This window comes from Kalmanozyma brasiliensis, assembly GCF_000497045.1.
Source record: "Kalmanozyma brasiliensis GHG001 unplaced genomic scaffold PSEUBRA_SCAF14, whole genome shotgun sequence".
Classification (NCBI taxonomy): domain Eukaryota; kingdom Fungi; phylum Basidiomycota; class Ustilaginomycetes; order Ustilaginales; genus Kalmanozyma; species Kalmanozyma brasiliensis.
The window spans coordinates 133,455-148,735 of NW_015961953.1; the positions used below are offsets into that span (position 1 = coordinate 133,455).

The 15,281-nt window shown below is 57.7% G+C and overlaps 7 protein-coding genes across 7 annotated transcripts; 3 read left to right on the top strand and 4 right to left on the bottom strand.

Annotated features, from left to right (window-relative positions):
• Positions 1–311: 311 nt before the first annotated feature.
• PSEUBRA_001491 (Impact, N-terminal) lies at positions 312–2,159 on the top strand (the record flags this gene model as incomplete). Its single annotated transcript, XM_016434733.2, has 1 exon — positions 312–2,159. The coding sequence occupies one exon, from the start codon at positions 312–314 to the stop codon at positions 2,157–2,159; it is 1,848 nt and encodes a 615-aa protein (XP_016293781.2).
• Positions 2,160–2,261: 102 nt separating this feature from the next.
• On the bottom strand, positions 2,262–3,647 carry PSEUBRA_001492 (ATPase, AAA-type, core; the record flags this gene model as incomplete). The annotated part of the gene is made up of 1 exon (XM_016434738.1): positions 2,262–3,647. One exon carries the CDS (start codon positions 3,645–3,647, stop codon positions 2,262–2,264), a length of 1,386 nt encoding a protein of 461 aa, XP_016293782.1.
• A 499-nt stretch (positions 3,648–4,146) lies between these two features.
• Positions 4,147–5,763, bottom strand: PSEUBRA_001493 (Proteasome component (PCI) domain protein; the record flags this gene model as incomplete). Its single annotated transcript, XM_016434737.1, has 1 exon — positions 4,147–5,763. One exon carries the CDS (start codon positions 5,761–5,763, stop codon positions 4,147–4,149), a length of 1,617 nt encoding a protein of 538 aa, XP_016293783.1.
• Positions 5,764–6,047: 284 nt separating this feature from the next.
• On the top strand, positions 6,048–6,971 carry PSEUBRA_001494 (Exoribonuclease, phosphorolytic domain 1; the record flags this gene model as incomplete). The annotated part of the gene is made up of 1 exon (XM_016434721.1): positions 6,048–6,971. The coding sequence occupies one exon, from the start codon at positions 6,048–6,050 to the stop codon at positions 6,969–6,971; it is 924 nt and encodes a 307-aa protein (XP_016293784.1).
• A 268-nt stretch (positions 6,972–7,239) lies between these two features.
• PSEUBRA_001495 (Mechanosensitive ion channel MscS) lies at positions 7,240–10,185 on the bottom strand (the record flags this gene model as incomplete). Its single annotated transcript, XM_016434735.1, has 1 exon — positions 7,240–10,185. One exon carries the CDS (start codon positions 10,183–10,185, stop codon positions 7,240–7,242), a length of 2,946 nt encoding a protein of 981 aa, XP_016293785.1.
• Positions 10,186–11,082: 897 nt separating this feature from the next.
• PSEUBRA_001496 (Cyclin, N-terminal) lies at positions 11,083–13,095 on the top strand (the record flags this gene model as incomplete). Its single annotated transcript, XM_059464655.1, has 1 exon — positions 11,083–13,095. The coding sequence occupies one exon, from the start codon at positions 11,083–11,085 to the stop codon at positions 13,093–13,095; it is 2,013 nt and encodes a 670-aa protein (XP_059320828.1).
• A 607-nt stretch (positions 13,096–13,702) lies between these two features.
• Positions 13,703–14,800, bottom strand: PSEUBRA_001497 (Bax inhibitor 1-related; the record flags this gene model as incomplete). Its single annotated transcript, XM_016434748.2, has 1 exon — positions 13,703–14,800. The coding sequence occupies one exon, from the start codon at positions 14,798–14,800 to the stop codon at positions 13,703–13,705; it is 1,098 nt and encodes a 365-aa protein (XP_016293787.2).
• Positions 14,801–15,281: the final 481 nt, after the last annotated feature.

Genomic DNA, 15,281 nt, shown 5'->3' on the forward strand with positions numbered 1-15,281 from the left:
CGCAGGCAGCTGCAGCAATCTTTTGATCTGATCATGGCTGCAGCCGCGGGAAAAAGTGTTGGTCTGCCTCGCGCGCCGCTCTCTTGCCTTTCCAAGCGCAAATCAACACCAACTCAAACTCAAACTGCGACGCGTCTTGGCCCAAGACTCGTTTCGACGTAACATTTGAAGCTTTTCGCACAGTCATGCCTCCACTTTCGGTTCGGCAACCAACCTGAACCCTTGCGAATGCTGAGTCGTGGGACAAGGTGTTGACAGCCACACCATCATACCTTCACCGCCGTCAAGAGACGCTCCAAGTCGATGCTGCAATGTCGCGACGAGCCAGGCAGAGACAGAAAACCAGTCCGCCGCCGGGCCTGGACGAAAACACAATCGAAGATGAAGCCATGGACGACGAGCTGGCTCGAGAACTAGAAGAAGAGAGGCAGAAGATCTTAGCAGCTGCGGAGAACGGACCGGAGGATGCCACTTCGGCGCATGGCGAGAATAGTGACGACGAAGAGGATGACTCTGATGGCGATCTGGGCGATCAAGACCTAGAAGACGGCGACAGCGATCTCGACCCTGAAGACCTTCCAGAAGAGGACGAGGACTCGGCAGACGAATGGCAACCGCCCCAGCCGCCATCGAAAGCGACAAGACAGAGCAAGCGAAGGCGTCGTCAGGCGAGCTCCGAGGATAGCGACGACGATGCAGCCCTGCAATCACTCGATGAGGAGGAGAAGCCTGCTACCAAAAAGTCGAAGAAGGCTGCGGGTGACAAGTCGGCCAAGGGCAAGAAGGCGAATGGCAGCAAAGACAACGCATCCCCATCAATACCAAACGGTGAGGAGGAAGATCAAGAAGCGGACGACTCCTTCGACGAGGAAGCCGAGCGAGTGCAAGCAGAAGTAGAAGCAGCTGCTGCATGGGCTGACGTCCGACGTCGCAAGGAAGCCGCGCAGAACCCACAACCCACCGCCGGCCCCTCCTCCGCGCCCACCGGCAATGCATCCACCGACAAACCCTCATCCGCCCCCTCCCTATCCGCCTGGCTGGGCAAAGGTCCCTCTGCCTCCTCATCCATCTCGGAACTTGCCGCTTCCCTTCCTATGCCCACCACCTGCGCCGCCGCGCAGATCGTCGACCGCAACTCGCTCTTTGTCGGCTACGTCTATCCGCTCACCACCGCCTCATCCGCCTACATCGCCGCTCTTCTCTCCCACCTCACTCGCGTCGTCCATCCAACAGTGTCCATCGACCTGCTACCACCCCAATTCGCCAATGCACCAGCGAACAAGCGTGGGTCGTCTCACGATATGTACGCCTACCGCGCGTTTGAGCTCAAGCGCGGTCGCACGGGCTTAGCTGGTCCAGACGATTTCTCGTTGCAAGAGGATAAGGAGGATGATGGTGAGAGGTGGGGTGGCGATCGAGTACTCAAGGTCGCGAGAGAGGAGGGTGCGTCGGATGTCCTGGTGGTGGTGAGCAGATGGTACGGCGGCGAGCTGCTCGGTCCGGTCAGATTCGATCATATTGAGAACGCGGCAAGGGCAGCACTGCAAGAGCACATGGCGAGGGAAGAGGTCGATGAATTCAGACAGAGAATCCAGCATCTGGATCGGAAGATCGCAGCGACCAAGGCCGAGTTGCAGGGTGGTGTAGCGGAAGAGCAGGTCAACAAGTACGAGGATCTGACGGCGGAGAGGGCGCAAAGACTGTGGTTGGCGAGGCAAAAGGCGTTGGAGGCTATGCAAAAGAGGCTCTCGACTCAGGCTAGTCGGTCGTCGCAGCCGCAAGCGCAAGAGACCCAGGAGAATGGCGCGGAGGAAGAGGCTGCTTCGATACCGAACGACCCAGTACATCTGCCAGCAGAGCCTCCGGTCACGGAGGCAGCAGAACAACAATTGTCACAGGCGACGGTCACACCGGAGCCCGCCGTCAAAGCAGAGCCTCTACCGGCAGACCTTTCCGCCCCGGAGGCTGCAACACAGCCGCAAGTCAAGGCGGAACCCACGGATGACTCGCCCATCCTCGTCAAGGACGAAGTCGACACCGCCATTACTCCGCTCACCATCGCAGACGAGCCAGAGGAAGACGACAAAAGCAACGTAGTCAAACTCGAGCACACGGAAGATGATGCAGAAGACCTCACCGGGTGGGACGATCTCTCCTAAGCCACTCTCACAACACCACTGTACAACAACAACACTGCTTGCAAACACACACACTGCCCCATCTCTGAGTAACAAGATTGCATGTCTCTGTAGAACCCTCGTTTAGGAAAAGTAGAACTGGTCGTTCTTCTTCTTGGCCTGAACCTCCTGGATGCCGCCGTGGAAGTGTTCGTGGTCCAACACGGTGGCGCCTTCCCTGAGCGCGATCATTCCCGCTTCGACGCACACCGCTTTGAGTTGTGCTCCGTTCATCTCGTCGGTCGACCTGGCGAGCTCTTCAAAGTTGACGTTGGGTCCCACAGCCATCTTTCGGCTGTGGATCTCCATGATTCTTGCTCGCGCCTCTTCGTTAGGCAGTGGGAATTCGATTTTGCGATCCAGACGGCCGGAGCGGAGCAGGGCGGGGTCGAGGATGTCGATTCGGTTGGTGGCGGCGATGACCTTGATGCGTTCGTCGGACGAGAAGCCGTCGAGCTGGTTGAGCAGTTCCAGCATGGTTCGTTGCACCTCGCGGTCTCCGGACTTGTCCGAGTCGAAACGCTTCGTTCCTATCGCGTCGAGCTCGTCGATGAAGATGATGGCGGGTGCTTTCTCTTTAGCCAGCTCGAAGGCGTCGCGGACGAGCTTGGCACCGTCACCAATGAACATCTGGACCAGCGACGGACCGGCGAGTTTGAGGTAGCACGCGTTGGTCTGCGCCGCACACGCACGCGCAAGTAGCGTCTTACCCGTACCGGGTGGTCCGTACATGAGCGCACCTTTGGGTGGTCGGATACCCAGGTTCTTGAACTTCTGCTCCTGCTGCATCGGCAACACGATCGCCTCGACTAGCTCTTCGATCTGCTTGTCCAACCCACCGATGTCCGTGTACGTCTCAGTCGGTCGCTCGTCCACCTCCATCGCCTTAACCCTCGAATCGTACTCTGCGGGGAGCTTGTCCAACACCAAATAGCTGTCCTTGTTGACACCGATCAGGTCGCCGGGCCTCAGCTCTTCCGCAGGCACCAACCCGATCAAGGGCAAAAAGATCGTCTGCCGCGTACTCGTCTTGATCACCGCACACTTGCCCTTCCTCCGTGCATCCAGATCCACGTTCGCGCCCTCCTCTGAATCCTCGTCCACGTCCGGATCAATGTCGAGGATCTCGACCACGTTGCCGACGAGGTAGGGGAGCATCTTGTTCTGCTTGATCTTGTCCGAGTTGTCCTTGATCATGTCACGCTTGGAGGATTGCTCGTGCATCAGACGCATGTGCTCGCTGCGCATCACCTTGACGTCGTTCTCGAGCAGACGGGTGCGCGTCTGGATCTCGTCGATCGACGCGTTGAGGATCTCGTCGTCGAGCGGCTCCTCTTCGGGCTCGGCGGGAGCCATCTTTGTGTCGCCATCGGCAACAGCAACGGTGGACGATGATGGGCCAGGTTGTGATGGGTTGCCAGCGGGCGGCTGATCGCCGTTGCCGCCGTTAGGAGGTTGTGCGTCTGACATGGTGTGTTCCGATCGTTGGGATCAAGGGCGAAGTCCTGCAGTGTCCTTGTGTTCAGCAAATCTTCCCCCGGATGACGATCAAAGCTGGTTTGTCGGGTGGAGAAGAGAAGACGGTGCTAAGAATGACGAACTCGGTTGGAAGATGAAGGAGTGTTGGATTGAAGCTGAGCTTTGATGATGTGTGTGCTTCGTGGTCGAAGCGCTGACAAGTGGAGTTGTTTCGGCTGTCCTTTCGCCTCGATCACAAACTGCTCGCGCGTCCTTCCTCGGGCTGCACACTTAAGAGCGCCAATTTTTCGAGTCAATAAAGTAAAACGACGATCTCACATTCGACTTCAAATAATCGCCCTTGCCAATCCTCCTGAGCGGACGACCATCCACGGCCAACTCTGATCAATCACTCAGGTGGAGCCTTCATGCCAAGTCAGATGCATGGGTGATGGCAAAGAGTCTCGCCGATAGCGATGAAGAGCACGTATTACATGAGGACCGCATCACTTTAAGCATCCCCGCTGTGAGACCGGCTCGCCTTGGCAACCACCCCGTTTTCAACCAGCTTCATCCGCAACAGCAGCCGCTTGGTCTCCTTACATCGCTTGTCTCCCAGCTCCAGAGCCGAGTCGAACACCGCCCTGCGCGGGTCCTTCGTTCGATACTCGAGCGTCTGACTGATCGCATCGATCCTCGCGTCGCCCACCTCGGCCGCCTTGCCTGGCAGGTTCTTGAACTCGCCTCTCTGGATGCATGCCACCAGCTCCTCCGACATGTGCTTCTCCGTCCAGCCAAACGCGGCTGCCATGCGCGAGATGTTGATCCTGTCGAACGGTGTGAAGAATTGACGTAGTGCTCGCCGGGTCAACCTTGTCCTGAGGGTTTGCACGTGCGGTGCAAGATATGGATCGAGGAGATGGCGTGCCTGATGCTCGTCGAGAATCTCCTCGACCTTTTTGAATTGTGCCGAGCTGAAGGCTTCGAGGAGCTCTCGGACGTACGGCTCGTACTCGAGGAAGCCACGGAATTTGCTGTTTTCCATGACTTGCGCTTTCAGAACAGCCCGGTCCATCGTAGCCAGACTGCAGAGGGCGGCGTAGATCGAAAGGTCGGATGGAGTGACAATGTCCGAGAAGGAGGAGCTGTGTGCTGGATCGATGTTGAGTAGCACCTTGGCTGCGCTCTCGTACAGTCCGCGACTCATCAGCGCTACAGCGTCAGCTGCTCGAAGCTTTGCCCCTGTTTCGGCGACCACTTTTCTCGCGGCGGCCTGTGATGCACTTTCGCCGCTGGTCCCGGCCTGGGCGCTGGACGACGTCGAGGCAGCCGTCGCCACGGCTGAGCTGCCACCAGCGCGAAAGAGCGCTCCGATCGCATCCGCACCTGCAGTCGACGCACCTCTGACGGGAGGAGCAATGTTCGACGCTCCCAACGAGCTCAGCTTCCTCCCTCCCGCGCTTCCCGATGGAACGTATGATTCCAGCACTCCCTCCGCTTTGCTGACAAATGTCTGAACGTTGGTGAAGGTCTTGAGTCGCAGAGACACCTCGATGACGTTCATACACATCTCGATGATATGGTCCGTCGTGGAGCAGTAGTCTCTCGTCTTGGTGTATGACTTGAGCGCCTCCTGGTGATCACCCGTATCCCAAAAGTGATCACCGAGGTCTCGATGTGCCATGCGGATCGACTCCTTGATCAGATTGTTCTGGTAATTGCGCATCTCCAGCTCGAGCTTTTCGCGTTCAGCATTGTTGCGCTGCTGCGTCGACTGGATCCATTCCGAATCCGCTGCGATGCGTTGTGATGCTGGAAGAAGATCGCCTGTCTCGGGCTCTGTGTTGTGCGTGGTAATCATGGCCTGGTAAGCTGCCACATCTCTGGTGTGCTCCTTGACGTATTCGGCAGCAGCCTTGCTACAGGTTTGACGTAGCGATGGACAGTGCTGTGCAATGTACATGAGACGCTGGGCTCGCGCTTGACCGGTGTAGGCAGACGTGTAGGCCTCCCAGTCGAAGCTTTCGCCTGGTATAATGGGAACGTTCGTCAGCGAGATGTTTGCTGACGAGGAGGAGCCAGCGACCGCCGAGGACGGTCCTGCCGCGGACTCAATGCCGTCGTCCATATTGGGAGCCTGATCTTGCTTGTTTTTGGAGGTAGGTAATGACAGGAAGACAGGGAAGATCCAGAAGTGCTGCGCCAAATGAACTCGACTCAGCCGCGAGGGTGGAGGCTCGAGCGCAGGGTGGGAAAGCTCTCCTTAGACGATCTCACATCTTTGAAAAATTCGACTCCACCTCTTCGGCTGTTGGAATTTTTTCGACAGCCTCACACCTCTTCCTTCCGGACTTTCTTCTCACTATCAATCGTTCCGTTCGCACACATCTGTACAGACATCGAACAGGCACAATGTCGAAGTACGATCGAAGGAGAGTCAACGCGCCTCCAAGCTATGTGCCGCTCTACGAGGGCACCGGTGCATCCTCCACAGCTTCCGGCTCGGGCACCGTAGCAACCACATCACAACAACGACCGGACAAGCGGGCCTACGCAGAAATGCGACCCATCTTCCTGCAGACGAACCTGGTGCCCTCCGCCTCAGGTAGCTCGTACGTCGAGATTGGCGATCTTAAGCTGGCGTGCTCCGTGTTCGGCCCTCGCCAGGTGAAAGGACGACAGTACAGCGGCAAAGCAGAGCTCAACGTCGAGGTCAAATTTGCGCCGTTCTCGTCCAGGAGAAGGCGGAGACCCGGGAAGACCACCGAGAGCGCCCACCTCTCGGGCCTCCTCCATCAAGCGCTCCTCCCATCTCTTCGGCTTGATCTTCTCCCGAAAGCATCGCTCGACATCCACATCATGGTTCTTCAAACGGATGGCTTGGAAGAGTCATGCATCGCGGCAGCCTGCATCGCTGCCACCACCGCGCTTGCCTCCGCCGGCATCGAAATGTACGGTCTCGTCGTCGGGACTGTCGCTCTGGTTCCTTCCACTGCTGTCAATGTGTCCGCCGACAAGCGCGTGCTTCTCGACCCAAGTTCGGCGGATCTGGGCCTCGTGTCGGGGATGAAGACAGCAACGAGGGTGCTGATGTGCGGCATGCCCGCGTTGGCGTCCGTGACTTGCTTGAACGTCTCTGCCGGGTCGAATCAGCAAGCTGCGAAAGAGGGACAAGTCAATGTAGAGACCGGAGCAGGGATTGAGGCGGAGCTGTTGGACCAAGCGCTCGAGGCGGCCAATGCAAGCTTGGTCGACATTCACAAGGTTGTGGCGCAGGCGTTGGCGGAGGACTTTCAAAGGCGGACGGCTTTGACGAGCTCGGCTGGTCAGAACTGATTAAGGTTCAGCATTTCGACCTTGTCGCCCATGTTCTCGATCGATCGAATGTACTCTCATTCGTCCTGCAACGAGTTCGTATTCAGAGCGACGCTTCTTCGGATCGTGTGTTGTGTGATGCTGAAAGATTGCGATTGAGACGTAGACATGCAGTGAGAGAAGGTGCGAGGGATAACAAATGCTTGACGAGTCTAAGAAGAGTGTTCGAGTCCTGACGTTCGGGAACAAGTACGAGGCAGCTGCAAAACACAACGGTTCCGCCGATGTATCAACCACCGTCGCCTCCCTGGTTGGCGAGCTTCTTCGCTTCGCGGCGGACCTTTCGCAATCGAACATTCTCAGCGCCCGTGTCGAGCTCGTCGGCCGGAGGCGTGAAGTTCATGAACGACTTGGGCTTCTTGGGAGGCAGAGCGACCTCACCGCCTGCAGCACGGATCTGAGGGCTTGAGTAAGGCGACGGGGTGAAGTCGTCCAGCACGTAGCCGTTGTCGTCTTCATCTCCGAGAGTGTCCTGACGACGGGGAGCAGTGGAACGTGGATCCGACGGATCGTAGCTCGGAGGAAGCGTGGCTGCGTCCTCGGTCCAGTAAACGAGCGGCTGCACGGAGTTGGCATACCGAAGGCCATGCTTCTTGCTGTAGTAGCTGAAAGCAGCAAAGAAGGCATTCTTGCGGTAGAAGCGACGCCCCCAGTCTTGCCAGGTATCGGAGTGCGTCATCCCGATGGTGCACTCTAGCGATCGCATGTAGTCGATCTTTTGCGGTACGATGGCGGTGCTTGGAACGAAGAGACGCTCCGGCTCGGTCTGAAGCCAATGGATCATGTCCGCTTCCAGCGCGTCCAGCTTTTCGAGCGGCGTGTTGAAGTCGAACTGGCACCTGATAGATTCCCACATGTAACCGGATCGACGCATGTTGACGATGCTCGTCGCTGACAGGATGACATTGCTGATATAGACGTCCTGGTTGAGCGAGTCGGTGAAGAGGCACGACAACAGCGACATGCGCTTGACCACAAGCACGGTCTCGCCGATCTGAATTCGATCTCCGGTGTCAAAAGGGTGGGTGACAAAGATGAAGATGATGCTGTCAAAGACATTGGCAGCCGATTCCTTGAAGATGAAGGCGAACGCGATTGCGAGCGAATAAAAGGTCGTGAGCGTCTTGCTGATGTCGACTCTGAAAATGGCCAGTGCTTCGAACATGACAATGATGAGCGTCACGAACATGAAGATTCCATCAAGCTGGCCCACGGCGTGGTTGACGTCTTGCATGGATCGACTGAGGAAGCGACGCTCCTTGTAGACCTGCATCACGGTGTTTTTGAGCTCCGACTGTGAGACGTCGCCGTTGCCGTCGCGGTCGAACACGCTGAAAGCATCCTTGGCGTCTTCTGGATCAGGGTAGGCTGGCTCGAAATCAGACGGGATGAGGTAGCTCCGCCTGTTCGTGCCTCGAAAAGCAACGAAAAGGGAGCGAGCAAGTCGCTTTGCTTCGGCCGGCGAGTTGATGTCAGTACCAATACCAAGCGTTTCGTTGCGAAGGAGCCCAAAGGGGTCGTTCATGGCCACACGGGCAAGCGTGCTGGCTTGAGCCGCTGTGACCCGCATTCTACTGCCTCCGCGAGCTGCGACACGCGCGATCAGGCTCGACTTGCCGTCTCCACGCGCAGGCGCTTGGCCTTCTGCTGGCTTGCCAGAGGCGACGTCGATGGCACGATCGTTGACGCCGGAGTAAGCGCCCTGGTCGGAAGGGCGTTTCTTGCTGTGCTTCTTGAGCCAAGAGGATTTGCTCGCGTCAGACACGTTGCGGGGATCCTTGGAATCCGAGTCAAGGATGAACTCCGTGGGTTTGATGGGTGTAGCAGCGCCGCTAGCACTGGGCGATGCACATGCAGAACGAGCGAGACCAAAGGCAGACAGAGGGTCTCGGCTTTTCGGTCGGGGCTTGTGGTCGCGGAGCCAATCAAAGACCTTGAGCGACTTGGTCACCTTTGCGATTCGTTCTGCGTAGGCGCTGCGATGGAAGGACATGGCAATGTGCTTGATGATGACCTTCTCAGCGCAGACAGTGAGCATGAAGAAGAAGAAGAACTCGATGACCTGGTAGATGCGGTAGAGGTAGCTTGCTCGGCTGTTCTGAGGATCCGAGCGATTGTAGAGGTTGTAGATGGAGTTGAAGATGATGGCCCAAGAGGCCCAGCTGAGAGCTGCATAAGTGACGAGCTTGATGTAGCCCTTGATGGCGTTGAAGTACTCGGCCAGCGAGAGTACGCGCTGACTGGGGCGACCCCAAATGAGCTGGATGAGAGCGAGAACAGCTTTAGGAAAGAGCTCGACGAGCATATGGAGCCACCACTCGACGTGAAGGTTGAATGCGGCCCAAATGAACCAGGCCTGGACATTGTCTGCGACGAAGTCGCGATGGCCTTCATCTGGACCGCGTCTGCGGTAGACGTACTGAATGACGATGACGGGTATCAAGAGGCAGCACGAGATGATGAGATTGCCGAGGAAGGTGGTTGCGAGGAAGGTGAGGATCTTCCAGAGACTGAGACGACCCATGCGAACCTGTTTCGCCTGCTCGTCCTCGAAGCGGACGGCTTCATCCAGGTCCTCCTCATCGGACCAGTCGAAGTCGCCAAAGTCACGGTCAGCGCCTCCATCAGTGGAGGAGACCTCGCTATCCTGACGCGAGAACGTAGGACGGAGAGGTTGGTTGCGGTCATAGTTGAAGGTGCCTGGCGTACGCTGGGTCTCGTGAGGAGGGAAGTCGGATTTGGGCCCGAGACCAGCAGGTTTGGTCAAATTGCGATCGCGAAAGTCGGCCAGGGGGTCTGTGATGGCTACGCGTGGACCGGCAGTGCTGGGACGAGAATTGGGACCGGATGAGTTGGCAGAGCTGGCGAGAATGCCATGATCGTGAGTGTGAGGGTGGAGCCCCGGTGTCCTGCGATCCGTGCTGGAGCTGGAATGAGAGACACCTGGGTCGGCGAGATTGGCGTCGCCGGATGCTATGGCAGCAATGGCAGCATCGTGAAGCATGTGATCGTCATTGGGAACAGGTTCAGCCGGAAGAGTGGCCTGGCTCACGTAGATGGGCGGGTGAGACTCGAGAGGATTGCGTGGTTGATAAGGTGGTGAGGCTGCTCCATTCTGAATACTGTCAGGCAGCGACTCGTCCGCTGAGCGTGGTGACGAGGTGGTAGGATTCATGGTGATCGCGCTGGTGTTGGCTGGTGTGACCAGCCTAGTCTATCGAGATCAGCACCTTGATACAAGACGTTGGACCTGCTCTGACCCGCAGAGAGGTAATCGGTTTCCGCGACGAGATCCTATGAAGCTGAAGAGGCGGACGCCGCGAGCTGAGCTGGTGGATGATGATATGGTTGTTGGAGTGAAAGAGCAAGCAAGCTGTGCAAGATGGCAAGTGATTGCAGAACAACAGGTTCGTGTTGCTCACAGTCTTAAAAATCCACATTTTTATTGCGGCCCCTTTTTTGTGTGACGTTAGGGAGCGGGCGGCTGTGAAGCGCTTGACCAACACCATCACTACAGCGGCCGGTTCTGTCGCTTGTTTCACCACGCGTACCCCGATCGACCTCCTACTTCTTTGTTACAGCTTTGCCTTGATCTCGAGCTCATTGTCAACACGGCTCGTGCGTGTCGTGGGCTGAAAGGAGGTGTTAGCTGCCAGCGTTGATCCATGCTGCTGCTGCCCAACACGCCAAGAGCTGCTTCATGCACAAACAGCGTGTGGGACCGACAGCAAGTCTTCGCAGCGCCCCTAGAAACTTTGATGCACGGCAGTGCCGTGCGTTTGCTCTTCGGCCAATTCGTGCTTCTGCACCACATGGAACTGCAGATCGCTTGCAAGCCTCAAACCTTCAAAAAGTCGCCGAAAAGCATCAAACCATCCCATCAGAGGCTTAACATGATCGTCAAAAAGCTCCACCTCGAGTGATCTTCTCAAACAGCTTCAGGGTCTTGTCGAGACCATCACGCTCTCAGCGTACTTTCACTCCATTATCGAGCGTTGCTGCATCGCCAACAGCCTTTCGAAGACATGCCGCCGACTCATCCCGGCTAATTCTAGGTCAGAATTCCATCACGATGCCTGCCCACGCACGCGGCGGGCCAGCGCCCACCGGTCCTGCTGGCTGGCAGAACGATGCCAGGTTTGCCCAGATCCAACCGCCCACCGGTCCATCGAACAGGATGCCTGCACAACCACACATCGCAAAGATGCCGCAGCCTGCAGCTACTGCTTCTGTAGGTGCGCCGATCAGCGTGCCCACTGCGCCTGCCATCCCCGAGCCGGCTGCGATTCCCACCTTCTCGCACATCCCTTACTTCACCGCGATTCAGCTCGAGACGCTGTACGCCCGCAAACGCGGCGCCCGCATGTCAGCATCGACATGGCTCAACAATCGTGATATCGCCTCTGGCTTCATTCAGTCTGTCGCATCTCGACTCGGTTTCCCGCAGCGGACCATTGCGACGGCGCAGCAGATCTACCAGCGTTTCCACCTCTTCTATCCGCCCTCGGACTTTGTACTGCACGAGATTGCGGTCGCCTCGCTCTTTGTCGCGGCCAAACTCAATGACACGCACAAGAAGCCGAGAGACTTGCTTTTGGCAAGCTATGCTCTCCGTTTCCCGCAGCTTGTCAAAGGTGGTGGGTCATCTGTCCCAGATGCTGCTGTAGCTGGACCATCGGCTTCAGCGCCGGCTTCGACAGCAGACGAGCCAACCTTTCCCACCCTTGCGGGTCAGAAGCGCAAGCATGCGGCTGTAGGAGCACCAACGAGCAATGACACCTCCACCCCACGACCACTCGCCATGGCCATCGGCAGCGTAGGCGAAGCCGACATCGACCCCACCATCCTCGAGACCGACCGCAAACGGCTCATGGCGCTCGAAAAGCTCATCATCGAAAGCCTCTGCTTCAACTTCCACAGCAACGCCAACACCACGCTCAAGATGGTCATCAAACTTGGGCGTCGGAGTCGCCTGTCCAAATCGTTTGTTCGTACAGCGTGGAAGGTGGCCGCCGACCTATTTCGGACTTCGGCGCCGCTGCAGTATGCGCCGAATGTGATTGCTGTGGCGGCCTTGTATGGGGCTGCGTTGTTGGCGAGGCCGCCGCCGAGGACGACGTTGCCTTCCGAGCAGACTGGAGGGGAGGAGGAGGAGTCGCATGATGCACTAGTGGCGTTTTTGAACAGCATCAAGGCGGTCTCTGCCACACCGGCGCCGCAGTCCCCCGATGAGCCTTCACCAGCAACGACTGTTCCGCTGGCAGAACCTTTTCCCGGATGCGACGCTCTCACCCACGTTCACATTGAAGACGTGGAAGAATCGGTGCACGAACTGCTCGATCTCTACCTCTCCTGTTCCGCTCAACTCCCTCCTTCGCTCTACATGACCTCCGCTTCGGGATTGGGTGCTTCGCACGGGCACGGTACGACCCCGTCGCCCTTGTCGCCCGCCGATCCGCTCGATGTGTCTCCTTCTTCTTCTGGCGGCGACGTTGCTCCCGCTAGCGCACGCAAGAAGCTTAAGCAGTACGAGTACTCCCCTCCGCCATTTGGCCTGGTCGACTGGCTCAACTCTTCCCGGTGTAGTCAGCTGCAGGGTGCGGTGGGGGGCAAACCAACCGGCGGATCGGATCCCACCGCGCCCACCAAGGAGCTCTCGACCTTGCTGACGGATCTCAAGATCTACTTACGGGGGATCGAGTACGATCGACAGCGGGCGGACGATGCGTATCTCGCCGAGCGGAACATCCTAGCTGAAGTCAACATTGTGCCTCTGCCCGGGTCTGCCGCTATGGAAGCGGGAGTGCAGTCGGTAGGCATGCTGAGTACGCCCGCTCACTCGGTGGGGATCGAACTCCGACCGCTCACTGGAACGCAGCCGGCGATGCTGGATGAGAAGCAGAAAGTGGTGGTGGAGCGCATACGGAGACGCAAACTCGTCGCTGCGCTGCGGTTGACATTTGTCGAACCCGAGGTGGAGAAGCGTCCCCTTCCGCACCCCATCGAGACCATCTCGTCAAAAGCGGTGGACCCACCACCTGAAGTAAAACGTCGTATCGACGCAGCCAAACGCTACCTCTTCTAACCACTCACTATCACTCTCGCAATGCAAACATGATATCAATTGCAAAACTGCATAGTATGTGTAAAAAATGTCGACATCGATTTCTTGCCCAGAAGCGGTGGAAGCAGATACCCGGCTAACTAGGTAATGTGTATATCGTGTGCAACGCCCAAGAAGGCGCTCAATCTTTCCCGTTTTTCCCTCAACCAGATGTCCACTGAAAAAAGGACACTGTGATGAATATAACGGGAGGAAGGTGTGGAGTGGCTCAATAGGGGGAAGACTCACGGACGGAAGAAAAGGGAAGGGATGAGGAAGGGGGACACACTCGACACAGGCGAGCAGAGCACATCCAGTGCGGACGAGAATGAGGGTGCTTTCGTATCGGCGCTGCTGCCACCACGAGGTGACGCAGTCGCTGTGCGGAAGAGCTGGTATCTTACAATGCGGCGAGATCCGGATTAGAGAAAACGAAAAACGAGTGGTGGATAGTGCTTGAGGAACGGAGGTGCGATGCTTGACGAAGGACGAGGGGCGAGAGGAGAACTGGAAGGAATTGGTCGAAACAGGTGGTGATACAGTGACCCTGAGCGGGCGGTCAAGTGGACGCTCGAGTGATGGCGCTGGCTCACTTGCGACGGTTCTGCTGCATGCCGAGGATCTGCACCATCCTGACAAAGATGTTGATAAAGTCGAGCTCGAGGCTGATCGACTCGGCGAGCGGGTCACCAGCCATGTAGCCTGCTCGCACCATCTGGGCGTGCTTCAGGATACGCTGCGTGTCGTACAGAACAAAGGCACCGAAGACGGCGAGACCGCCGTAGAGCGAGAGTGCCTCCGTAGCGGCGAGGGCACGGAATGCGGTGCGAGGCAGGAGCATGGGTGCCAGCGACGAGAGAGCGACGATGGTAACACCAGCGAGCAAAGGTCCGCCCATCCAGAGGTACTTGTCTTCCTTGGCAGTGGCACCGACGTAGCAGAGCGAGCCCACGAGACCAGCAGTGTAGAGAGCAGCTCGCGATAGCACGGCCGGGTTGAGGAAGAGCAAAGGACTGAGGACGGCAGCCTGCGAAGCGTTGAAGAGTAGCCACGACGGCACCTTCAGGGGATGACCATTAGGCAGCGAAGTGGCGCCGATCATACCGCCAATGCTAGCGACCAGACCGACACCAAGCACGAGCCACGGGTTGGCCATCATGACACGCTGCGAGACTCCGTAGCGGTGGAGACCAATGGCGGCACCGGCTGTGAGAGTCAAGCCACCAGCGAGGTACATGAAGGTCTTGTGCAGATACTCGGCCTCGACCGGGTGGAGCGAGTCGCGGGTTTCGCGGTTGAGGAACATGTTGGCGCCAAGAGCAGTGCCTCCGATGATACCAAGGCTGGTCAGGGCGCGGGTCCATCCGCCGGGCTGCGAGAAGCTGGTTGGTGCATCGGCCGCAGGGGCAGCGTGAGGGGCCGCAAAGGCGAACCGCCCGCCAGGACCACCGTTGCCGACATTGGGACGGAAGGGACTGGTACGGACTCCTCGAACCTGTTGCTGTACCTGCCGAAGAGGTTGTGCTACGCTTTTGCTCGTCGACGAGACGACGGACTTGCCAGAGGCCGACGTGAGGAAGCGCAAGGGCTGAGCGGCTGTCTTACTGCTGATGACGGTAGGGCTGCGAGCCACCAACAGCGAATTGTGCAGCGAGCGCTGCAGCGTCTGGAACGATGGCCTCAACATGGAGGGCCTGAGAAGCTCAAGCGAGCCAGAGCTGTGGAAGTTGTGTTAGTGAGTAGCGGAATGGGAGACAAGAATCAAGGTTGTGCCCTCGTCGAGAAGCGGATGATGTGGTTGACAAACAAGGCGTTGAGGGAACGGACCATGGACAGGACAGTCATCGTCACCGTCTGACCCTCTTCTCTCTGCTGCGCTTTTTTTCGCTCAAGACCTCCACCTCTGAGCCAATCAGGCCGCGGCCGCCTGGTGCTGTTGCTGCTGCGGATGACTAGCAATTTTCCATGCTCAGCTTTTGGCTGCTTCTCGAGTCGATCACGCGCTGTCGTGCGAAAAAGGCTTCCTCAAAGCCTTGAGTTTTTTGTGTTGCTGCACGTCTGAAATTTTGGCTGTGATGCACGCACCAGGCTAGCAAGGAAGAAGGATGCAAACTGCACTTTTCAGAAAAGGCAGAAAAGGTTTGAGGCACACGCTGGTTCACCACCTC